The 25917-nt window shown below is 41.3% G+C and overlaps 1 protein-coding gene across 14 annotated transcripts in view; it reads right to left on the bottom strand.

Annotated features, from left to right (window-relative positions):
• Window positions 1-25917, bottom strand: part of NEK10 (NIMA related kinase 10) — a 487578-nt gene that overhangs the window by 142786 nt on the left and 318875 nt on the right. For 9 of the 14 annotated variants that reach the window (XR_013277553.1, XR_013277555.1, XR_013277554.1 and 6 more), the window contains 2 exons: window positions 7539-7725; window positions 2310-2390 (listed from right to left, as the gene is read on the bottom strand). Coding sequence is in view for 11 of the 14 variants with exons in the window: in XM_077491446.1 (XP_077347572.1) it covers window positions 2310-2390; window positions 7539-7725 (268 nt within the window). In the remaining 3 variants the exon portion in view is untranslated. The remainder of the gene's footprint in view (window positions 1-2309; window positions 2391-7538; window positions 7726-25917) is intronic. The other 5 variants (XM_077491449.1, XM_077491443.1, XM_077491447.1 and 2 more) reach the window with 3 other exon arrangements.

Consider the following 25917-nt stretch of genomic DNA (forward strand, 5'->3'; position numbering starts at 1 on the left):
TACATTAGCAAACATTAAATACATATAATGTAATGTTAAAGGATAAAACTTACCTTGATATAGTGCTTCTCCCAGTCGCCAAGTACCGCAATGTGGCGACTAGCCTCTGCTCCACAATGATGGCTTGCTGCATGCTGGTATGCTGCCTGCTGATATAAGGGGTCAGCAAAGCCAACAGATGGTGAAAAATGGGGTCCGTCATCCTGAGATAATTCCTGAAATCCTCAGGATTATTCTCCTGGATCTCACGAAGCAAAGGCATGTGCGAGAATTGGTCCCGCTGGAGTAGCCAATTCTTGGCCCATGAACTCCTCCTTGCCCTGTTCATGGACCGGGCTTGGACCAAAGTATTAACCCCAACACCAAGCCCCCACACAGCATGAACTTGAGAATGAGTACGTCCATGCACCATGGCTTCAAAACGGTCGGCTGGTCAGAACAAACTTACACGAACGCACTGAAGAACAGCAAGGCCTGTGAAGAGCGAGCTGAAGAACAGAAACAAGCGGACCAGAACGCCCTGATATACAGATACGAACTGACCAACACGCACTGAAAACCAGATACAAACCCCACAAGCACAAACTGAACCACAGTAAAACTATCGGAATAAGCTGTAGTCTGAAAAGCGTGAATCGTCTCTAATCAAACTTCTACTAATGCAAGATAAACACGCGATCAGCAGAAGGAGCCCAAAGGGTGGCGTACTGGGTCTTGGACTTCCTTTTTCTAGTCCCGTCATACGTGCTGTACGTCAGGCAGGCTTTTGTGTGTGGGCAAATCCGTTCATTCTGAGGTCCGTTGGAACTCCACTGAAAAGTCTGTCGGAAAGATTGTTGGACTTAGTCTGCCAGAAAGTCTGGTCATATGTACGCGGCATGAGATTTCACCAAGTTTGTTTTGCATAAACATCTTCTCTAAAATCTTGGTAAAAGTAGCATCATATTTTGCAACATGTATGGATTAGGTAAAGTTTGCTTGAAAAAACAAAAATCACAAGGCCTTTTTTCTAAAAACATCCATGCGATCACCGTGTTAGCCATGATCAACAGCTTTGTTAAAAAAAAGGCAAACCTAATCCTAACAATTGTTTATGGTGTCTACATGGCTTTTTTATTTGACAGCAATCATGTGTTTATTAACAAAGTCCAAAATTGTAAAAAAATATTGAAAACATTTATAAAACATCAAAATATTTTAGAGGAACTTCCATAACCCTCGGGAGCCATTGAAAGTCCATTACACCTATAAAACAATCAGAAATTTAATTTCTTAAAGTAGAATTGTAGGCAAAACTTTTTTTTTCATTTTGGGTACAGTTATGCCGCGTACACACGATCAGATTGTCCGGCGTACTTAGTCCGCCGAAACGCATTTCAGCGGACAATTCGATCATGTGTGGGCTTCAGCGGACTTTTCCAGCATGAAGTCCGGCGGACTAAGAAAGTATTTTTGCTCTCCAATCTTCCCGTCGGACTTGGGTTTCAGCGGACAATACGTTCGTCAGTATGCTAGTACGGCAGACTAAGAATGACGCATGCTCAGAAGCAAGTACGAAAAAGGAAGCTATTGGCTACTGGCTATTGAACTTCCTTTTTCTAGTCCCGTTGTACGTGCTGTACATCATCGCGCAAGCGTACATCGGACTTTCTCTGTGTTCGTGTGTGGCCAAGTCCGTTCGGTAGAAAGTCCGCTGGATTATCTGCCGGATTGTATGTCGGACTAAGTACGCCAGACAATTCGATCATGTGTACGTGGCATAAGGGAGGGTTATAACCCTGTCAGATTTTTTTTCACCAGCTGTGTCCCATTGCAGAGATTTCCCTTCACTTCCTGTCCCATAGCCAAACAGGTGAGAAGAAATCTCTGCAAATTAAGGGAATTGCTTGGGGACTCCAGCTCATCAGTCCCCATTGGAAAATTTTCCATCTATTGTATTTTCTTTTACTTTCACTTTCAATGATAATGGTAAACAGGACAAATAGAGAGGGTGAATCTCCCTAACAAGGGCACAGACAGCAACAAAAACTGACAAGTGTTCTAATCCCTCTCCACTCTATACAAAACTAAAAAAGAAAAATCCTTTAGTTATACTTTAATTTCATCTCCAAAATAGGAAAAATGAAGAATTTACTATATGACCTTAAAGAATGTAGTCTTGTGGGAAGTTAATACATCTATAAAATTGTTATTAAATAATGTTTTATAAATTAGCAAACTGACTGGGTGCTATGGGTAACTGCATCTTACATATATTTGCTGTTCTTTTTTTACAGCTCCAGAATGTTGTATAAAATCATTGATCTTACCTTGGGTGCGTCCTTTAAAGTAGCTAGAACAACTTGAATTATAAGACATATCTGTCTCATCTTCAAGTTCAGAAAATACATCTGAAGAAAGAGAAAAAAATATGATCCATGGTATATGTGCCAGTGAAGGAAGCTGAATTACTACACTGAATCCTACATGCAATTTCTACATTCTCAATAGGAAGTTGGTAATCTTGACAAAACCAGCGCCTAATTAGTTTCTCTCTTCCCTGTTTATAAAACCTTATGATTTAATTTATTGAAAATATTGAAATAAAAATTTCCTTTATTACCTCCATTACTCCTGATTCTTCTCTATGGTTGGTGACAGCCAATCATCTCTTGTTTCCAACCTTCCTTGCAACCATATTGAGATCGTCCAGCCATAATGCTCAGGGTCAGCCATTATGTCTTTTTTTTTGGCTTAAATTGTTTCATCAAGTAATCCATATATGAAGGGCGGCCCATTTAGGACAAGCAATGTATAGTTTTGCTGGTAAAGTAGTATTCTTAAAGTGGTTGTAAACTTTTACAACCAACTTTGACCTACAGGTAAGCCTAGATTAAGGCTTACCTGTAGGTCCAAGAAATATCTCCTAAACCTACACGGTTTAGGAGATATTTGCCAAAAGACAGGCACGCGCTGTAGACAGTGGTGCGCAGGCGCACTGAGCTCCCCGCTGTCAACGGCGATATGCTGCGAGTGGCGGTTCCCGTGCGCATGCGCGGGAGTGACGTCATCGCGGCTTCGCTGAATGACAGCAGCGGAGCAGCGAGACCCACCGAGAAGATTGATGCGCCGGACTACAGGGGACAGCGGTGACTTCGCTGGCTCCTGTGTCAGGTAAGTGACACATAATGGACTACTATGCGATGCATAGTAGTCCATTATGCTTTACCTTTGCAGGGAATGAAAGAGCAAGTCAACTCACCAGGGTTTACTTCCTCTTTAAACATTTAACAAAGCTTATTATTATATCTGCACCCTTATATTCCTCTAAAGGCATTAGCCCTTTTGTATCTGCTTGTCACAAGGTCTAAAAGACATTGGTCTCGGAAGGTTTTATACAGCTAAATCTTTGCTGTGCCAGACAGCAAATAGAGTTTGATCTTGGAATGTTTCTAGCTCTAAGTAACAAAATGATATCAAGCATTCATTCCTTGCTAGCTTTTAATGCTTGAAAGGCCTTTTAATTTGGCAAGTTGCCAGAAGGACCCCTTTGAATCTTGGATGCTTTCAGTCATCTATGTTATTATTGTTTTTAAGGCTATAACGATTACTGTTGTTACTTTGATCTTCAAACATATTTCACTCAGTTTATTCTGCAGTTAACAAAGACCCATTTTCTTTTGATTAACTCTGGTATAAACTTTATATAATTTGTTATATACAGGCTTACCCAAACAGCTGAAAGTTACTTTATTACAGTAATTTACAATGGTAAACATGCCACATTTAAATAGTTCTGTACAGTTCTCAAATTATCAGTGGGTCTTGATCCCCTGATACAGTCACTATACAATTTATATTATAACAGTCATGGCTGAAATTCTGCACAGCCAACATGGCTTACGGCAGCATATTGCTAACTGTTAGTAATACATTTCCATATATAATAACATTTTCCAGACAGCTACCCTGCCAGCCAGTGAAATCCAGCTGGATCGTCATTGTTGATGTCCTGCATACTTTGTGCGTTTTTGGGTGCTAATATTTCAATCATTGCCTACACAGCTAGAACTGAACTGTTAGCAGATAGGATGACCGTTTTCCTACCTCTTCTTGTTGTTGGTAATAGGTGTGCAGAGGTTGGGCAAACTGTAACTTTCAGTCTCAGACTTTTTGGTTTAACTATAATGCCTAATCTTGTTGATGTAATACTAAAGTCAGGCAGTTGACATGGGAGGGAGGTGAAAAATAGTATAAATCCATCTCTAAAATTATTAAAGCCCTCTACTCCTTGTCATACATAATATATAATATAGCATATATCTTATGAGTATAAGTGCTAGTGTGTGTGAAACACATCATCAGTCTTTTCCCCTCACAGCTGTTGTGATTGCCAAGATTTTATGGACACTTTGTGTAATAAAGGTGGTTACAGGTGAGCGGCTATCCATAATTCTTCTTACTATGAATCGTACAGCTACGAGCTGAGCCAGTGCTCGATCTATGTGCGAGGCAGATCAGCATGGACCACGCTGGAATGGTGTGTGTCTTGTTTAGGTTTCACTTTCCCTTGTTACCCCTTTCCTCCCTTATCAGCATGTCAATAACATTTTTAAATAAAGCTTTACCATTTTTATTACATACTTTATTTTAGACCTAGTGATGTCTTCAAGGGGTCTTTGTACTTCTCTATGCAAAGGGTGCATCTTCGAAAAATGTATATATATATATTAAAATGCCTTATTGGGTGGAAATGAAATGGGTATTCCTAAACAGGCTGCATTTGCTTGCAATTAATCAAACCATACTATACAGACATCCATAGGTAACCCTTGTGAAGAGTGGGTGCATGGTTTAAGAGTGGTATCGTAAAAAATCCAGGAATGAAGAGAAAATCAGCATAACGAGCAGTAGATTGTGAAGAAGGATTTACTGAAGTCCCATAACAGAAAAAAAAGGTGCACAACATTTCGAAATATGTCTCCATATTTCACCTTTAAAAAGAGGGCCACCATGCATTCAAAACATTGGTGTAAAACGCTTTTTTCTGATATGGGACATCAGCAAATCCTGCTCAATTAATCTATTCCTTGGTTTTTCTCTTCATTGCTGCATTTGGAGGCAGACTGCACCTAAGTAACACCCATGTGATTTTAAGCCTCCTTTTCTTGAAGTTCATTGAGGGACACAGGATTTAGAGACAATAGGATGATACTCTTGCCTACAGGAAGATTTTGAACCTGGTAAACAAAAAATGATGAGCCCAGTAAAACCCTTCCCACTCCCAGCATGAATCCATTTTGTAATACAGCAGTAACATAAGCCAACAAACCATAACCTGAGAGGTTTTGGGCCTGTGTCCCTCAATGTACTCCATAAAAAGGATTTTAAGGGGAAGGAGGACTCTAAGGAATGTAGGGTAGTATGAGGACCATGAGGGAGAGAGACAGCACTGCAGACAGTCCTGCAACTGTTAGTGCTCCATATGTCATTGGGGTTTGACATGTTGAACTGCCAGGCAGGGATAACTTAAAGCTCAGAATACAAGGTAAACCCTTGGGTACCCATTAACTGGCTGCTGGAAGCAGAAGATGTTCAACAGCTGGAGGGAAACCAGCTCACTGTAGGTAGTTGCAAGAGACACAGAGTGAAACCAAGTTTCTCTTGCAATTCATATGCAGTACTCAATCCCTATTTAAACCTTTTCCATGGAAAACAACAGAAAATAGATACAAAGTTGGAGATACTGTAGTTACATCGTTTGTCTGGTTGTAAAAGACACCAATCCATCTAGTTCAACCAATAAAAGGGAAACAAATATACAATCCTATATACACAATCTTATACCCACAGTTGATGCAGAGGACAAAAAAAAACAGCAAAGCATAATCCAATTTTCTCCAGCACAGGAAAAAAATCCTTCCTGTTCCCCCAAGAAAACAGGAATAGTAATAGTGTCCAGCAGTTTTAAATAAAGTAACTCTAGGTGCTTAGCCCACTCAGACTACACACAAAGTCACTATCGCTATGCCATGGCCCTGGACCTGGAAATCACACTTCAACTAACTGTCACAGTGCACAAAGGTCTGAAAATTGCCACACTGTAGAGCAGAGTGCCAAGAGCTCACATTCCAGACAAGCCCTGTAGCCCTCCAGCCCAGTGGCATCTGGACCTCCAACGCTATTTCTGAAGATATGCTAACCCAGATAGCTGCATACAGAAACCATCTCAAACAACATGTAGAGAAGTGTTGATTGAAGAAAAAAAATATTGAAAAAAACCGTGACTAGTAAAAATGTTTTCCCAGTTGAGAAAAGGCATTTATTATCCTAGGACACTAGCAAAAGAAAAACTGAGGCATGCAAGGAGTGGGAGGGGTATACCAGTCTGGTGACTGCTTTTTTGTTTGCCAGTGTTCAAATCCCCTATAAAGTGGACTATAGCCCAATTGCCTCTGAATTGTGTGTCCCTCAATGAGAATGAAAAAAGTGATCTAGAAACTTTTAATTGTCACATATTTTGCCTACATGGCCACATAAAGACATAGATATAGCATAAAGGAACTGCTGAGAATAGTCACAATCATCGTTGTAGCCTACAGAAAACCTGTGAACTGATGGTGGGGTAGCCTTGTTCTAAGAGTTTCAGAAAGAAGTTGGCTGTGGGAGCTTTTCTTAGTACAGGTTAACTTTAAAGGATAAGTTCACCTTTGAGAACATGTTTCATGTTCCACCTGTTTTTAGGGTGGAACTTGTAACATGTTCCTGCTCCTGCAGCCTCTCTCTGATCCCCCTTCTAAATGTGACAGCAGACTGTTCCACCTGTTTTGAAGGTGGAACTTGTAACATGTTCATGCTCCTACAGCCTCTCTCTGATCCACCTTCTAATTCTGACAGCAGACTGGGGATTCCCCCCCCCCCCGTGTCACAATTGTAAAAGAACGCAGCTGTGCTGGACTCTGCCCACATTGCTACATCATTCATTTACAGAGTTATGTGAATGCATGAACTACAAGTTTTGACAGCCTTTGCAGCCGACAGCTTGTGGTTCCCAATGAACTACCTGGACACTGGTGAGAACTCTAGTGGTTCATTGATTCTCCCTGTCATTCAATAACTGCCTTAGCCGTACGAGGTTTGGGCAGACAGCTACACAGACAGTCTGCAGGAGTCTGAAGTTGTAACTGCAATTTGCTGATCTCAGGTACAGCCTCCTAATAAAAAATAATAATAAATGCACTTTTTTCTTTACCTGCAAAAAATCTGCATTTATTTTTTATTTTTTTTGTAGCAAGGTGCCTTTAAGTCTTTTGAATTAATTTCCCTTTCTCTTCAAAATGTTAATAAGCCCATTAAGCTTATTATATAAAGGGCATTGTGGCCTTAATTTCTATATTTTTAATAAAGTAAATTTAGAGCCAAACCTTTTTTGTGCAATTGTTAAACTTGTATTAAAAAAAACACAATTGTTAAAAAGTGTCTAGGGCAGCAGTGGTCCCTTAGAATGGTCCTGGAGTCAGCATATATTTACATGTACTGTGTATCTCTGCAAGTATCACCTTTAGCAGCATTGTCCATGGAATAGCTTTGATTTGGGAGGAACACATCTGATTCCTTATCGGAGCTGTGTGGCTGTAGAAGACCCAGGGGGATGATGGTGCTCTCGGAAAAGTCACTCTTGCAGCTTGCTATTCCACTGCTGCTGCTGCTACTGCTCATGCTAGATTTTTCATAGTGATCCTGAAACTAGATGAAAAATGGGTAAGAAAACAAATATTTGTATTGCAGGCTAATACTGTGATATGGATAGACTGCAGAGAGCATTACCACATTTCATCATGAACAAATAAATGCAACTGATTTCTGGAAGCTTGTTAACTCATAGTCGGGAGTTGAAAAAATATATAACTGTAAGGGCCTCTCAGATCTTTGCAATCTGTTGTACCTTACAGCCATATATTAAAGTATGTAATGTGTGTGTTTATGTGCATTGTATAAAAGTAAATCTAAAGGCTCCTGTATGACTGAGACAAATATTCCTTTGTTTGTGCATTACACTCTATCCGTAAGGGGGTTTCAGCAACCAAAGCAGTGCTGCCTTTCCAGAAAGCAGTAGGCTGGACTGGATGTGGCCAGATGCCAATTGACAAGGTGCACAGGTGTCAAACTAGCGGCCCTCCAGCTGTTGCAGAACTACAAGTCCCATGAAGCTTTGCAGGGCTGACAGTTACAAGCATGACTCCCACCAGCAGATGCATGATGGTACTTGTAGTTCTGTAAAAGCTGGAGGGCCGCCAGTTTGACAACCCCGAGCTACAGGCTTGTGAATCAGCAGTGAAAATGCTAACAGCCACCCCCCCTTACAACTTCTTTTAATGCAGGCAGGCATAGCCTACATGAGAGTGGCAATATTGCTTTGAATACAGAAGCAGTGACATATTGTTGCCACCCCATCACAGGAAACTGCATCAACACATATGTTTGAGACTGTAGGGAGAATAGGAGAAAACTGTAAGCATTTATATTTAACCACTTGCCAACCATATAACTTACATATGCAGCCACAAATTGGCACTGCTGAACTGGATCATACATCAGTACATGTTCTGCGACTTCTGGGTAGGGGGCACGCATTCTGATCTGTGGCTACTGCAGACTCAATGTCAACCGGCAGCCACCGATCATTCAGTACAGAGGTAGAACTGCAGTCTGCTTATGCAAAGCAGGGACAAGAATCCATGTCTTCCCCTAGTAAAAGCCCCTCTCACACTGTATAAAAACACTGGCTAGGCCACAGTTAACCCTTTGATCACCCATGATGTTAACCCATTCCCAGCCAGTGTCATTAGTACAGTGACAGTGCTTATTTTTAGCACCGATCACTGTATTAGTGTCACTGGTTCCCAAAGTGTCAAAAGTGTCAGTTATGCCACGTACACACGACCGGACTTTTCGGCGGACTAGGTCCGATGGACTTTCGGGGGAGTTCCGACGGACTTTCCGAATGAACGAACTTGGCCACACACAAGCACACCAAAGTCCGATGGTTTCAAACGTGATGGCGTACGACTGGACTAGAATAAGGAAGTTCATAGCCAGTAGCCAATAGCTGCCCTAGCGTCGGTTTTCGTCCATTGGACTAGCATACAGACAAACTGATTTTTCAACCGGACTCCGGTCCGTCAGAAAGATTTGAAACATGTTTTATTTCTAGGTCCGTCGGACTTTTGGGGAAAAAAAGTCCGCTGGAGCCCATACACGATCGTAATATCTGATGGATTCATTCCATCGGACCTAGTCCGTCGAAAAGTCCAGTCGTGTGTATGCGGCATTAGTGTCTGAATTGTCTGCCGCAATATCACAGTCCTGCTATAAGTTGTTGATTGCTGCCATCACTAGTAAAAAAAAAAAAAATCGAAATTCCGTTTGTAGACTCTATAACCTTTGCACAAACCAATCAATATACACTTACTGAGATTTTTTTTTTCTACCAAACTTATGTAGCAGAATACATATTGGCCTAAATTGATGAAGAAATTCATTTTTTTAATTTTTTTTATTGGATATGTTTTATACTAGAAAGTAAAAAATATAGTTTTTTTTTGTTTTTTTCAAAATTGTTTTATAGCACAAAAAAAAAATGCAGAGGTAAATCCCACCAAAAGAAAGCTCTATTTGTGGGAATAAGGACATCAATTGTATTTGGTTACAGGTCTAAATGACCAAGCAATTGTCTGTTAAAGTAACACAGTGTCGTATGGCAAAAAAATGCCCGGCCAGGAAGGGGGGTAAATCTTCCAGAGGTCAAGTGGCTAGGTGCTGCAACATGTGTTTTATTGGAAGGACATTGTTCTACGTTAAGAAAGCAACTTCTTTTTTTATACAATGCCAGTGCACAACAGTGGACAAAAAAAAGTTGCTGCACATTTATAACATGGCTCACCACAAACATTACATTATTGTACTGTGAAATAGAAAATCATTCTGCCTAGCATATCAAAATTGCACTAAGTAGAAAGTAAAAAGTAAAAAAACAAATAGCAATACATCATTGTACAAACTGTGCTCTTATAATATAATTTTGTCTAACTTTCTTTTGTGTTCCTGCTGAAAGATGTTAGTGCTTATAAAACAGCAGTTTCTAGAGTTCAGAGGATTATTGATTTCACAGCTATTGTCAGCGAGTCACAATTTGCATGCCTTTATATTTACATACTGAGAAACAGCCAAATGATGACAAAAGTCAACGGGGCAAACCTAGAAGCCTTTTTCATCAAACAGACTTGAATTTTAAACATGCCTTGAGATTGGTACACAATATTATTTTGAACTCAAAAAGACAGAGAATTGCTTGCCGCTGGAATACACAAATGCAGTAAAATAGATCAAATATTTGTTCTTCGCTCACTCATTTTATGAGGAAGGGAGATAAAACATCTAAAACATCTTAAGAAAATATAATGTGCACTTGGAGTTACATTTTTTTTTTTTTGTTTTGAGTAACCACCAACTTAACCCCTTCCCAACGGGCATGTGACCGCCATTATTGGTTGTCACAGTGGTCACATGATCGCAAAGCTCCAGATGGCTAATATGCACCGGAAGCTTTCTGGTAACCACCGGCTACCATGCTGGGAGTGCGCCCTCAGCACGCTAAGTGTTTTAAACAGGACCGCATATATGTAGCCAGTCGGTGTGAAGGCCCACACCCCGAGAGGCCTGATATGTGCGTTCAGCCGGTGTGAAGAGGTTAAAGGGACACTGTAATAAGAAGAGCTGCCATAGCTGACCTCCTTCTGAAAAAGCTAGTTGCCTGGTTATGTTTGACTTATAGCAGAGCTCAATTATAAGAAAAAAACAATTGCTAGGAAGTACAGATAGTTGGGAAAAAAACTTTGCATGTTTTCTGCCATTACAAAAAACTCTATCCCTTTGCTCCTTGTAGTTTTTTCTTGAGTTCACTGCCTGCAGTTGTAAGGTGCCAATAATGAGTACAATTGCTGGAACAATGTAACTCCAGTGTGCATACACAAGAGCTATACAATCAGTGATCACCCAATGGTCAAAAAAGAAGGTACCGGACCCAAAAGAAGCAGAGGAGAAGATAGCAGCAGTGGTGGACTGCGCAGCGAAGGGGCTGATGGAACTGTCAGCACTGGAGGAGGGCAAACTCAGATGTCAAAGGCCGTTTACTCTTAACCACACTAGAGTTCTGCTTTAAGTACTTTTATGTCACGTTAGAAAATGCTGCAACGAGTTTTATCTGTATATTTACTTCAGCTCAACAACTTAGACAACATTGAAGCCAAAATTTGCATCACAACCAGAAAACTAGCAATCTCAAAAGGAGCATCCAGCAATAAAAGCCTCCATTATTCTTTCATGACAGATTTGTTTTTAACAGTAAGTATAGAAAATCTTTATAATTTCTGTATTTATTCATTCAGGACTAAAAATACATTTGAAATATTATTTTCACATTTAGTCTTTTATGCTTTTGATATGTTTACCAGACTATTTGCAACTACTTTGCTGAAAGAAGCCTATTTTTTACAGAGTCCAATAGCTGAAGTTTAATTTTTCTACACACAGCTGAATGAGTAAGAGTAGTGACTCCCTATTCCTCTCTTTCAGTTTTGTATGGTTCTGTACAGTTTCAATTAGAGGGAGATAGTATGAAAGCAAAGTGCTACTGGTGTTTCTTTACAAAACTCACAATTTCCTGAGAAACCAGTTTAGTCAAAAATGACAAACTGCTTTTGCTCGTGACATCATCACTTATTACGCATTCTGTAAGTGATCTGCATAGTCCCTTGGGGAGTGTGATTCAAACAGCACTGTATGTTTTTAGATATGTGAGTAGCACTGTTTTGTAAAGTGGAAGTAAACACTCCTATCATTTTCAGTGAAGGAATCTTGGCCTCGGTTTAATCTTCAACTGCCATGATGCTGCACATGTGATCAGTTATGACACCAGCCACTGGGTGGTTTGACAGTTTAATTGACAGAACAAGCAAATGTGACAGCCAGCAATTGCCGGGCATGTAATGGTTTCCTGAAACCGTTAAGTCAGTGGGTTTACTTCCACTTTAAAATTTGGTGCCGTTGATTTTACATTATGTGGAACGTTCTCATTTTTCACATATTGCATATTCACTTGAGTGGCCTCTGCTATATATGGTGGAATGAAGTGGTGATATCATATATTCAGGATTTAAGCTTATCACTTTCAAGTGTTAGATGACTTCTCATTTTAAGGGTAATATTTTTCAGGTAAGCCTTTGATCTGGGAACTGGGGTGGGTGCACTGTGTGTTTTTCTTTTACCTGGAGGAATTTTCTACACTATTATGTGGAGTGTTATATAAAGATTTTTTCACCTATATTTCACGGTGGAGTTCTTTTGTTTGTATTGACATTTTATTATAGATACACATACTGGACTTATATTGGTTTTGATTTGTTTTATGACCACTGCACTTCAGTTTGGTTTACTTAATCTTAACATTTTTGTATTTAATAGTGTGATAGCTGCTAGTTTATGGGTTTTACCTTTAGCGCAAAATATATCTTAAATAGAAAAATACAATTTGACTAAACCATAAGGCAAACATGATTGAGAAGAAGTATGTGACTCAGAGAAGGAGAGTTTTCAGCCTTCCCATCTGTCAAATCCAGTCTACTGCCTCCCTTGGTGACAGAATTGTCCCTACTCTCAATACCTTAGCTTCCTCTAGCTGCTAGAGTCTAGCAGAATGTTTCTGAATTCACTGTCAATGAGCTCACTGGATGGACAGAGAATAACGGCAGTGAGCCAGCGATCCATAGATTTGATTATCCAGAAACTCAGACCAAAGGCCAGCAAGTTGCAGGATTGCTGAGAGATTTGGATCAGATAAAGCCAAGCAAATAAAATGTTTAGAAGGTGGTCATCAATGGCAGCCATATTTCAGTGCAGGCATTCTTAAAAATACAAACATGTGATTGACCTACCAAAAGATTTGTAATTGGTATTAGTAATTGTAGTTCATACCCAGTTAAGCAAGGCAGATGACACCTCTATTTCATCCATTTACTTTTTAGATTGCTGTGACATTTAGCTACCTCCTGCCTGTTCACTGGCCACTTAACACTTTTTATGACAATACCATGCATATAAGCCTTTAGAATTAACACTTTTTATTTCTCCCATAGACAATTGGTTATAGCCATGAGTACTTTTAAATTACTTTTTTCCTTTAGAAATGTAATTTTGTGCAGGGACTGTTCTAAACACGGGAAAAATGCGCCACTTTACAGGCATACTATAAACACTCCCCAGGTGTGAAATTCAAAGGAATATTTCACTTGTGTTTCACTTTAAGCATTATTAAAATCACTGCTCCTGAAAAAACGGTTGTTTAAAAAAAAAAAAAAACAAGGAATGTCTTTTTGATGATGATACAAAGGTGTGTAATAGGGTTGATATCCCTGGAAGTGTCTGTAATATGGAACATGATTTGGCATTGCTGGAAGATTGGTCAAAGCAGTTGAAACTGCAGTTCAATATTTCTAAATGCAAAATAATGCAGCTAGGGAAAAAGAATCCCCTGAAAGAGTACAACATTGGGGGTACAGTGTTGGTCAGCACTACAGAGGAAAAAGATTTGGGGGTACTTATTTCAGATGATTGCAAAATGAGCAAACAGTGTGACCAGGCAGTGGGAAAAGCAAATAGAATTCTAGGATGCATCTCTAGAAGGATCCCCAGCAGGAGGAAGGAGGTTCTGATTCCCCTATATAGATCTTTAGTGAGACCTCATTTAGAATACTGTGTCCAGTTCTGGAGACCACTTACAAAAAGATAATTATAAAACAGAGCGAGTCCAAAGACAGGCAACAAAAATGGTGAAAGGTCTGGGGGATAAAACATATCGAGAGCGACTTCAGGAGCCTAATATGTACAGTCTGAAGGAGATAAGGGAAAGGGGAAGCATGATAGAAACCTTTAAATACATCAAGGGGCAGAATAAGGCTCAGGAGGGCAGTGTTTTTTAATATGAAAACAAAATCAAGAACAAGTGGGCATGACCTCAAACTAACTGAGGAGAATTCAAGACTAATTTTAGAAAGTATTATTTTACTTATCTATGTTTCTAATTTTTCTACTACTTTTCCTAAGAATTCACGTTCAAAATTGTATCCATCTATAGCCAGCTTTACGCTAGGTTCCCACCTATACATTCAGCTCCTCCCGTGTTTGCGTGGGCACAACAGCCCATTCACTTGAATGGGCTCTTGTACCTGTAGGAAACGCAGGAAAAAGGTCCCTGCACCTTTTTTAAATGCAGCTGCAGGGAAGTTGCATGGTGCTTTTGCACCTGTTCCTGTAACCACAGTCAAAGTGTGCTGCATTTTCAGATTCGTGGGGGTGCCATTAACCACCTCAATACAGGGCACTTAAACCCCCTTCTTGCCCAGACCAATTTTCAGCTTTCTGTGCTCTCACACTTTGAATGACAATTACTCAGTCATGCAACACGGTACCCAAATTAAATTAGTGTCCTTTTTTTCACACAAATAGTGCTTTCTTTTGGTTGTTTTTAATCACTATTTTTTTTTTGTGCTATAAATAAAAAAAGGCTGTAAATTTTGTGAAAAATTGCCTTTTTCTTTGTTTCTTTCATAAAATTTAGCAAATTAGTAATTTTTCTTCATACATTTTGGCCAAAATTTATACTGCTACAATAACCCAAATTAGTGTATATTATTTGGTCCTTGTGAAAGTTATAGATTCTACAAACTGGTGCCAATCCCTGAAAATTGATCAATCTGATCACACCTGAAGTACTGACGGCCTATCTCATTTCTTTAGATACTAACAAGTCAAAAAAGTACAAATACCTCCCCCCCAAATTACCCCATTTTAGAAAGTAGACATTCCAAGGTATTAAGTAAGTAGCATAGTGAGTTCTTTTTAAGTTGTAATTTTTCCCACAATTCTTTGCAAAATGAAGATTTTTTTTTTTTTTTTTTATAAAATTGTCAAATTAACTGGCTATTTCTCTCACAGAGCATATGCATACAACAGATTACTCCCCAAAATACATTCTGTTACTCCTCCTGAGTATGAGGATACCACATGTGTGAGACTTTCACACAGCCTGGCAACATACAAAGGCCCAACATTGAAGTAGCATCTTCAGGCGTTCTACAAGCATAAACTGCACATCTCATGTCTCAACCACCTATTACAATTTTGAAGGCCCTGGAGCACCAGGACAATGGAATTGCCCACAAAATGAAAGCAAACAACCCAACATATAATCTATGAGGCATAATAAGTCTTTTGAAAAGTTATTTTTTTCCAGACATTTTTGTAAAATGTGGAAAAAAAATTAAAAAGCATTTTATTTATACAAAGTTGTCAATTTATAAGATATTTCCAACACATAGCATATACATAGCAAAAATGACACCCCAAAATACATTCTGCTACTCCTCCTGAGTATGGTGAAACCACATGTGTGGGACTTTTACACAGCTTGGGCACATACAAAAGCCCAATATTGAAGTAGCACCATCAGGCGATCTACGAGCATAAATTGCACATCTCATTTCTCAACCACCTAATACACTTTTGAAGGCGCTGGAGCACCAAGACAATGGAATTGCCCACAAAATTACTCCATTTTGGAAAGCAAACACCCCAACATATAATCTATGAGGTATAATGAGTCTTTTTAGTGGTTATTTTTTTCCAGAAGTTTTTGGAAAATGTGGAAAAAAAATGAAAAGGCATTTTTTTACACAAAGTTGACTTCATCACAGCAGATCACGTGGTAAACAGCCATGCCCAGTGGCTGTTTACTCCTGTTAGTGACAAGCGGTGTCTCGATGACACACCGCCACCAACAGTACAGGGCTACGCACACATGATCACGCGCATTCCCTGTTTAAATGGACTCACGTCATATGACGTCCGCCCAGAACGAGAGCCTTACAATCTCACTGTCATATGAAGACGTTGTTGTAGGCTTGTAGTTAAGAATGAATGTCACCCCCTTGCATCTGCAAAAAAAGCAGTGCACTTTGGCTGTGGGTGTGATTTACACACAGTCCCGCATCTGCAACCACCCGCACATGTGTGAACCTAGCCTAAGGCATATTTTACATGTTTTTCTCTGGTGGTAAAAAGGCTACTAAGGTTGGCCATACACAGTTCAAACCTCAGCCGGTTCAGTAGGAACTGGCCGGGATTTGAATCATTGTTTCTGCAGGCTGAATGTACTAAGTTAATTGATCGATCAACCTGGGTACAACCAGCCTGACAGATTCTCTTGCGATTATCCATAGTGGCTGCTAGCAATACTCATTATCTTCTCCTTCCGGGATGGCTTCCCCCACCCGCCCCTGCCAGGAGCAGACAATTGCTCAGCAGGAGGAATTCCCCTGTCAGCAATGTCTGTGTTGATGGGGGAATCATGCAAATTTCTTTCCTTCAACCCCTGGTATGACCTACCTTATAAGTTATAACAGATAAGTGTGACTCAGCATTTATTAGATAGCTGTCTCTGAGGTTTTCGAACAAGGTAAAACAAACACTAGGCAGTTTCTGTTCTGCAATTAAGTAAAACCACAGTTCTCCTAAAAGCTTTTTTCATGTCTAGAATAATTATATGTAAAACAAGTTTTTGTTTACTTAGGAGAAAAAATATAAAATATAAAATACAAGTTTAAAAATAAACATAAAATACATGTAAAAAAAAAAACCTTTATTTAAATTTTTATGAATGTATTTTAGCAGTATGTATGAACAAATTCAGATATTCGCATATATGCTTGGATGAGGGGTAGGGTCTACTATTCAGCACAAAAGCTGCATAATGATGCCTCTCCACCTACTGTTTACAAACATAAAATATTAATACACAAAAGTTTTATTTGCATAGTTAAAAGGCAAATGAAAACACAATTACATCTTTTTAAACTTGATCATAATACAAATACAAAGAAAAATATATTTGATAAGTACCGGTATATAGATTCTCTTCAAACATGTTTAAAAAAGTGAGTAGTTCTGCCTTTGATAATTTTGGCTAATATATTATTGCGAATCAAAAAAAATAATCTAGGGTTTTGTTTATTTTAGGAAATCTTTCACCTTTTAAATGATTCCCCTGAAAATCTTCACAAGAAACCAATGAGGAATATTTCTAAAACAGACTTATATATTATATACAGCTCAAAACAAATTAACAAGTTTATTCTCAATTTATTTGACAAAATGTAGAAACACTGGAGAATGTTCACTTAGCTTAGTGATAAAGTGAAGTTGCATTCTCTTTGCGTATCCAATTAAGTGCAGGAAGATTAAAACAAACATAACCTCTAAATGAATTGCATTAAGTTTGCTAAAACATGGTGCATCATAAACAACTGCCATTTTTTTTAATAAAATGCTTGTTTTTACCCTTTTAATCCTTTGTTGGTGTTGATCTCCTGCAGACACTGCAACAATGGCTGGGTCATGTCTGTATAATGTGAGTTTTTATGGACCACATGGGGTCTCCATTGAAAGCCTACGTGACAGGGTGACAACATGGGGGCACAATTGGAAAACTGAAACAGAGTATTGTCACCTTATAGAGGTATAATACCTGAACAGGGACCTTCTTAGCAGGATGCAGGTAATATTTTAATAAGAGTCGCCTACTTAAAATATTTGAGATTTAAGTGGAGGAGTTTACGTCTACTTACAAAAAACAGGATATTTCCTTGCACAAGTTTAAATTAGTGATTACACTTTATAGAAGATTATGAAACTTTCTGCCTACAAGCGTAAAAAAATATTCAAAGTAATTTATTAAAAGTAAATATATAATATATATAATTTATATAAACTGATTGGCTGTATAAAGAACATTTAAATTAATCTGGTGAGGGGGCGTGGCTAGCCGCGGACAGTGATGGCTGCGTAAGAGTGGAGTTCCTCAATGACGGAACCCAACAGTGGCACAGAACAGCTTTCCCAGGGGCATACACACACCCCAACCTGCTGTCAGACACCCTCCAGGATTGGATGATCATGGCACCAATCGACCTATTTAGGTGTCCTCCATAGTGTGCTCGGTGCTGTCCAATCTGCAGCTCCCTGTGCCCTAGTACCCCTTATCTTGCTTTGAAGCTCCTGATCTCCTGACTACCCGGCTTGACCTTTGGATTGCCCTGTTTGCTGCCTGCCCTTGACCTCGGCCTGTCTGTGACCTTGACCCTGCCTGCTTCACTGTACCGTGCTGCCCGCCTGTTGCCAACCCTGCCTATGACCCAGACTTTGAACTTGCCTGATCCCTTGTACTGCACCACCTGTCTGTTGCCGAGCATGCCTGTGACTGGACTTGCCTCACCAGCTCTTGCTCTGCATCCGCTGCCAACACCCAGCTGCCTGGAGACCTCCAACCCATCTGCATCAGGCCCTTGGGCCTCTTTTCCTGCATCAAACATGCCAGGCTCTCATACCAATCTGTGCTCCCGTGCCTCCTGCCCATACTACCAGGGGCCTTGAACCAGACACGTAAGGGAGACCTTCTCCTGCTATCTCGTAGTCAGTCATCAGTCAGGTACGCAAAGTCTGACACGCCGGCCCACATCAACACCGGCCCTTAACACACAGCCACCTCCTTCTCCTTCCGCCTCCCACAACAGAAATGAGGGCTCCCGGTTTTCTGTCGCCGCCGTCGCCGCCTTCCACTTCTTCTTCTTCTTCTTCTTCTTCTCCAGGAGATGTTGCCTCGACGATCTCTCCAGCCAGAATGCCAGAGCCGCGCTGCGCAGCCACTTATATAGGGACAAGGGGCGGTGTCACATGGGTTTATGTCACATGGGTTGGTGTCACATGGTGACCCCGCCCCCTTACGATGTCATAGTCCCCATGTGACATCAACCCATGTGACCAACCCATGTGACATAAAGCCATGTGACACCGCCCCATTGTCACTATATAAGTGGCCGCGCAGCGCGGCTCTGGCATTCCGGCCGGAGAGATCGTCGAGGCAACATCTCCTGGAGAAGAAGAAGAAGAACGGAAGGCGGCGACGGCGGCGACAGAAGACCGGGCCACCGCCTGTAAAAGAGCTATAAGAAGGCGCGGTGGCCCGGCAGAAGAACCGAAGAGGGGGACAAGACCCCCGAAGTCGGGAGAAGAGGCCGGCGGCGCGGAAGAAAGCCGGACTCCTCCGCTAGCAAAAGAGCTACAAGAAGATAGCGGAGGAGTCCGGCGAGAAGACCCCCGAAGACGGAAGACCCCCGGAGCTGTGCAATAAAATATTTTAACCCTGTGTTGTGTTTTTTTTGTACTTTTTTTCACAGGTGAATGGGTAGGGGTACATTGTACCCCATACTCATTCACATAGGGTGGGGGGCCGGTATCCGGGGGCCCTCTTATTAAAGGGGGCTCCCGGATTCCGATAAGCCCCCCGCCCGCAGACCCCGACAACCAACGGCCAGGGTTGTCGGGAAGAGGCCCTTGTCCTCATCAACATGGGGACAAGGTGCTTTGGGGTGGGGGGGCCGCGTGGCCCCCCCTTCCCCAAGGCACCCCCCATGTTGAGGGCACGCGGCCTGGTACGGCTCAGGAGGGGGGGCGCTCGCTCGCCCCCCTTTCCTGGCCGGCCGGGTAGCGTGCTCGGACAAGGGTCTGTTGTGGACTTGGGGGGGACCCCCACGCCGATTTTTTTCGGCGTTGGGGTTCCCCTTTAAGTCCATTCCAGGCGGCGGGGTCAGCGACGTCTCCTTCGCGGGCCCCGTCTACCTGGAGACGCTTTCCTCCGCGTGTGTGGGCGAGTCCGTTCATTTTAAAAGTAGGTCGGATAGTATGGCGGACTTAGTCGGACTTTGCCGTATTAGTCCGCTCAAAAAGTGCCGTGTGTGGGCAAGTCCGTTCATTCGAAAGTATGACGGACTGTCTGTCGGATTGTCTGACGGACTAAGTTGGCCAGACAGTCCGCCACGTGTGTACGCAGCTTAAGAAACACACCTAAGTAAAATAAGTATGCCCAGGGCGACACCAGTTCCGTTGCTCTGAGAGACAACCCTCTCTACCACGAACTTGACCCTCAAACCATGTTTGAATAGCACTTAGCTGCATTCAAATAGACAGTTGAACAAATTGAGCCGTCCATTGATAGCGTGCTCAAAATGCTCCTTCTTTTTCAGAAATCTGAACCACGTTTTATTTTTCACTTACTGCAGACGTTTCGCTGCTTTATATTTTCCTTTTCTTTTCCTGTTCATCACAGTAGGTTACATCTATTAACTGAAAACTTCCCAAAGGTTGCATTCAGCTCTTCTTACCTAATTCACTTGCGAACCAGAAAGGATGCTCCAGGGACTACAAGAGCCTCCACCAAAGCACAGCCATCCTGCTCACAGATCCTGCCATGGAGAGTCTTCTATACGTGAGTACTTTAACCAAAACTCCTATGCACTCCCCTTACCACTAGGATCACTTTCCACCCACACAGAGGGCAACGCCGTCATATGCCTTGGAGGTCTTAGTACGGGTGCAACAACAAAGCATTTGCACGCAATCCACATGGGGGTGACCTTTTTATCCATTAATACAAAAGGTCTTAATTACCTAGCAAAATGGAAAGCACTGTGGATTGAGGCAACACAATATAAAAGTGACATCCTATGTGTGCAAGAAACACATTTTTGTGCCGACGCACAATCCAAATGTTCACATAAAAACTACCCCTTCATATTCACCGCTAATGCAGAAACAAAGAAAAAGGGAGTACTAACAGCAATTAGGGACACAGTTTCTTTCCAGCTCCATAAGGAAGTCAAAGACCCCAATGGCAGATATCTTATAATAATTTGTGACATTCGCTCCTGCACATAAACAATAGCAAATGTTTATACACCGAACTTCCACCAGGTTAAATTTCTCATCAAACTACAAAAGAAAATCGACTCGATCAGGAGAGGATCCTTGGTAATTTGTGGAGATTTCATCCTATCGCCTGACAAAGCTTTAGATACCACCTCCACATCTATTCGTACAAGCCCCTCTCTACAAGACTTTATCCACAAACACAACCTATATGACGCATGGCACTGCTGTCACGCAAGAGAAAGGGACTTCACCTTTTTTTCAGCAGCTCATCGTCCCTACTCCCACATCGACCTTTTCTTAGTAGATCAAACTCTACTGGCACATACTACCAAAATGATGATCAACAACATTACTTGGTCTGACCACGCGTCTGTGACTTTAACCATAGCAGACTCGCTTTCACCCGGGTCAAACCCGGTTTGGAGGGCGAATCCTTACACCCTGCAGAAAAAGGATACCAGGGAAGCTTTGGAAATTCATCTAAAAGAATATTTCAGTGATAATGTAGATTCTGTATCTGACTATACAGTTATGTGGAACGCTCATAAAGCGTTTATGAGGGGTATATTTATCAAAATTGGAGCAGGAATGAGGAAACAGAGGCAGCAGCGTATAAAAGAGCTCACTGACAGCATCCGCTCCCTAGAGGCCCAAAAATAAGCAACAACCCTCAATCTCCCTGTCCGACACAATTTAAATGTTCAGAAATTATTTTAGACTTTGTCTTCTGGGGAACTTTGAAAAGTAAACCAGAAGGTTGTGTGGGAGAGTGAGGCTCTGTCCCTATGAAATTGGAGGTAAGAGACACAGAGTTTGCATATCTGCGGACTGCAAGACTACAGAGTGTAGAGTTTAAATGGAGAAAACTGCTCCGTCAGTCTTCTCCAGGTTTTGCTAGTTTCGGATGGGATTCTGTCGTTTGGAGAACCCTGAGAGTCATGGGTGGGGATGGGATCTCCAACCCTGTGTCCGGGTCATGAGGATAGCAAGCAGGGTGTGTGCCCAGCTGCACACAGCCCATATAACGAGGGGCTGGTGAGAGTAGAGTGTGGAGGATGGTGGAGTGTGAGCAGCTTGCTGCTGCTGCTGTGTGAAGACAGACTTGTGTATGTAGAGTGGTCATCTCTGTCAGAGATTGTAGTCTGTGTAAGGGGGATTCTTTGCCCAGGAACTGGGAAAGGCTGGCCAGCCTTGAGAGTCGCGAAGACTATGGAAACCAGTGAGTCCAGGGGGCTGGAAAGAATCGATAAGTCTGTTGGGAGCAAGCAGAGGAACTGCTGACAAGAGAGAGCCAGGTGGCTTGGTATGTTTTCATTTATGTGTGCTGAGTGAAGTTAAACCCCTGCGTGGGATTCCTGGATGGACTGTTGTTTTGTTTTCCCTTTAATAAACGTGGGCTACCAGGCCCTTAACTACTTAACTATAAATGCCTGTCTGATGTGGACTCGCTGCACAAAAAATGCATCTAACCACTTGAGCTAAACACCCCAATGTCACAGTTGAAAATTACTTATTACACCAGCGGTAACAGAGCAGGAAAATGTGTTGCCCAACGTCTACAAGGATATAGATATAAAACAAGAATCCCGTACATCATTAACCCTACCACAAAACTCAAACCTTATCACCCAAAAAATATTGCAGATGCTTTCGGTGAGTACTATAGTTCCCTGCACAATTTAAAAGCAGATCAATCCACCCACCAACCTGACTCAGAAAAGGTATCCAATTTTCTAGCCAAATTATCCCTTCCACAACTAACACCAGATCAACTCCAACAGTTGAATCTACCCTTCAATCTTTTAGAAATCAACAATGCCATAGCTTCGCTGCCATCCAATAAATCCCCTGGACCTCACGGCTTTATAGGGGAATATTATAAACCGTTTAAACACATTTTAGCCCCCCACCTACTACGCATATTCAATGATGCTGCTGCCTCTGCGTCTTTCCCCTCAAAGATGTTAGGAGCCTTGATAATAACCATTCCTAAGTCAGGGAAAGACCCATCCAGCCCACAAAACGTCAGACCTATCTCGCTTCTGAATAATGATGTGAAACTGTATGCCAAACTCATAGCTCAATGATTGACAGATGTTCTCCCTGGTCTTATCCACTCTGACCAATCAGGGTTTACTAAAGGGCGACAAACCTCAGACGCCACTAGGTGATTAATCAACATCATCCACAATGCAAATGTGCCAGGGATGCCTTCTCTGCTCCTTGCTTTGGATGCAGAGAAGGCGTTCGACTGCATACACTGGGGCTACCTAGCCGAGACTTTAACTGCTTTTGGTTTCACGGGCCCTATCTTTTCAGCAACCATGGACCTCTACACCAACCCTCCAGCTCATGTCTTTACGTCTGGAGCTCTTTCAACCCCATTTACCATTACGAATGGGACGTGCCAGGGATGCCCCTTATCGCCACTGATATTTAACCTGTTGATGGAACCCCTGGCGTGTCACATTCGCACCCACCCGCAAATCTCGGGAATTAAAATGCATAACTCATTGCATACCATCAGCTTTTTCGCTGATGATGTTATCCTAATGATCACGGATGTGGAGAATTCCCTGGCTTCGGTACACTACACACAGCAAATGTTTAGCAATCTGTCGTATTACAAAGTGAATGAATGAAAATCCTATATACTGGGCCTAAATGTACCCTTGGCGATACAACAGAAACAAACTAAGGCTTACCCGTACACATGGGAAAAGGTGAGGATAAAATACCTCGGCATCACCCTGACACCTAATACAGAAGACCTATACAGGTCTAACTACACACCATTTTTATTTAAAGTAAGTGCGAAACTCCAAGACTTAGCTAAAGTTGAACTTTCATGGACTGGCAGACTAGCGACCTTTAAAATGACTATCCTACCGCAGCTAATTTATTTATTCAGGACTCTCCCAATACCCATACCTAACACATTTTTCCTTATGGCTCATTCCTTAATTAACCACTATATTTGGCAAGGAAAAAGAGCGAGATGTGCCTTCACTCGCCTAGTTCCACCCAGGAAACTAGGAGGCATAGGAATGGTAAATCTAAAAGACTACTGACACCTTACTGACCCAGCTTAAGGCTTGGTTCCCTACTACCAAAAAATACAGATGGACAGAGACAGAAAGTTCCAACAACGCAACACCACCCCAAAGAATAAAACCTTATCTCCTACGATAATAGCCTCCCTACAAGCCTGGGACATACTTATAAATTTCCCTTTTCAACAGACCAAGAACGTAACTCTATCATTACCATTAAAGAGCCTATCCACGACCATACCTGACTTGAACATAGAAAGATGGATAGAAAAAGCTTTAGGTCCCTTCAAATAGAGTTTGAGCTGACTGTCCAAGACTTTTACACTTATCTACGCATTACCCATTTTCTCAGATCAAATCCCAACATTCATATAGCCATACCATGGCACCTGTCCCAATTTTACTCTAGCACAAATTCTAAAACCAAGGGTATATCCCTGTTCTATGCAATGCTAAACAATAAAAATGTATACGTTTAAACATTAGCAATGTCCTCCTGGGAAAATGATATGGGGAACACCTTCAGAGCAATGGCAAAAAGCTTTCAAAGTGACCTATACTTTAACTAGAAGTGTAAACGTATGGGAACTAACTCAAAAAATATCACTCAGATGGTATCGAACTCCTCATAGAATGGCAATATTCGCACCCCAATCTTCTGCTCTATGCTGAAGACGGTGCAGAGAAGTAGGGGCCCTATATCATATCCTATGGTCCATGTACATCTGCATACAACCATGGCTTATCACAGAGGCTTTTATGAACCAATGCCTACAATAGTAGGGTAAGGGGCCAATAGAGCATCACAATTTACAAAATGTAAACATTTTTCCCTGTTCTGGCAACCTCTGAACAAAATACAATACATGAACAATAGGAGTATGTGCAGTAAAAGGAGCCACAAAATTCACTGTAGTTCAAGAAACACAAAGCAATCTTCTTTTTGTGTGTGTGTTGGTATGTGTAGATAAAATTGTAAAGGTTAATATAAAGCAGAAAGGATGCTTCCTCCTAGAGCACATTCTGGCATTTCCTCTAACAGCCCTCTACACCAGGAATACCATATGCATAATGAAACAATAGGACATATTGGGTTAAATAATTTTTTGAAGGGCCATAGTATGGCTACTGAGGGCCACACTTCATTTCAAAATTAGAGTGAATTGGTAATTACCATTACCGTAGTTCACTATATGGATCCCTTATGTACTGTATTTGTACATGTTGATCATATCCCCCTTAATCTCCTCTTATCAAGAGGCAATAGATACAGTTCCTCTAATCTTTCCTCATAGCTGAGCTCCTCCATGCCTCTTATCAGTTTGGTTGCCCTTCTCTGCACTTTCTCCAGTTATCAGATATAATTTTTGATAACTGGTGCCCAAAACTGAACTGCATATGAGAGTTTACTAATGATTTGTACAGGGGCAAAATGATATTTCTCTCTCCTAACTCCATACCTCTTTTAATACAAGACATAACTTTGCTCGCTTTGGAAACCGCAGCTTGGCATTGCATGCTATTATTGAGCTTATGATCTACCAAAACCCCCAGATACTTCTCCACTATGGATTCCCCAGTTGTACTCCCCTTAGTATGTATTATGAATGTATATTCTTAGCCCCCAAGTGCATAACTTTACATTTATCAATATTAAACCTCATCTGACACTTAGTTGCCCAATTAGACAGTACATGCAGGTTGGCTTGTAAATTGGAGACATCCTGTAAGGACGTTATTCTACTGCATAGCTTAATGTCATCTGCAAAGACAGAATTATACTTTTAATCCCAGACCCTATAGCATTTTTAAAGATATTAAAAAATAAGGGTCCCAGCACTCAACCTTGGGGTACATCACTGATGACCTTAGACCATTCAGAGTAACCACTACTCTTTGAAGTCTTTTAGCCAGTTTTGTATCCATTTACAAATTGATCTTTCCAAGCCTATAGACTTTACATTACACATTAGCCGTGTGTGGGGAACTGCCAAATGCTTTTGCAAAA

This window comes from Lithobates pipiens, unplaced genomic scaffold, assembly GCF_037356315.1.
Source record: "Lithobates pipiens isolate NorthernLeopardFrog02 unplaced genomic scaffold, aLitPip1_a1.2 Scaffold_19, whole genome shotgun sequence".
Classification (NCBI taxonomy): Eukaryota; Metazoa; Chordata; class Amphibia; order Anura; family Ranidae; genus Lithobates; species Lithobates pipiens.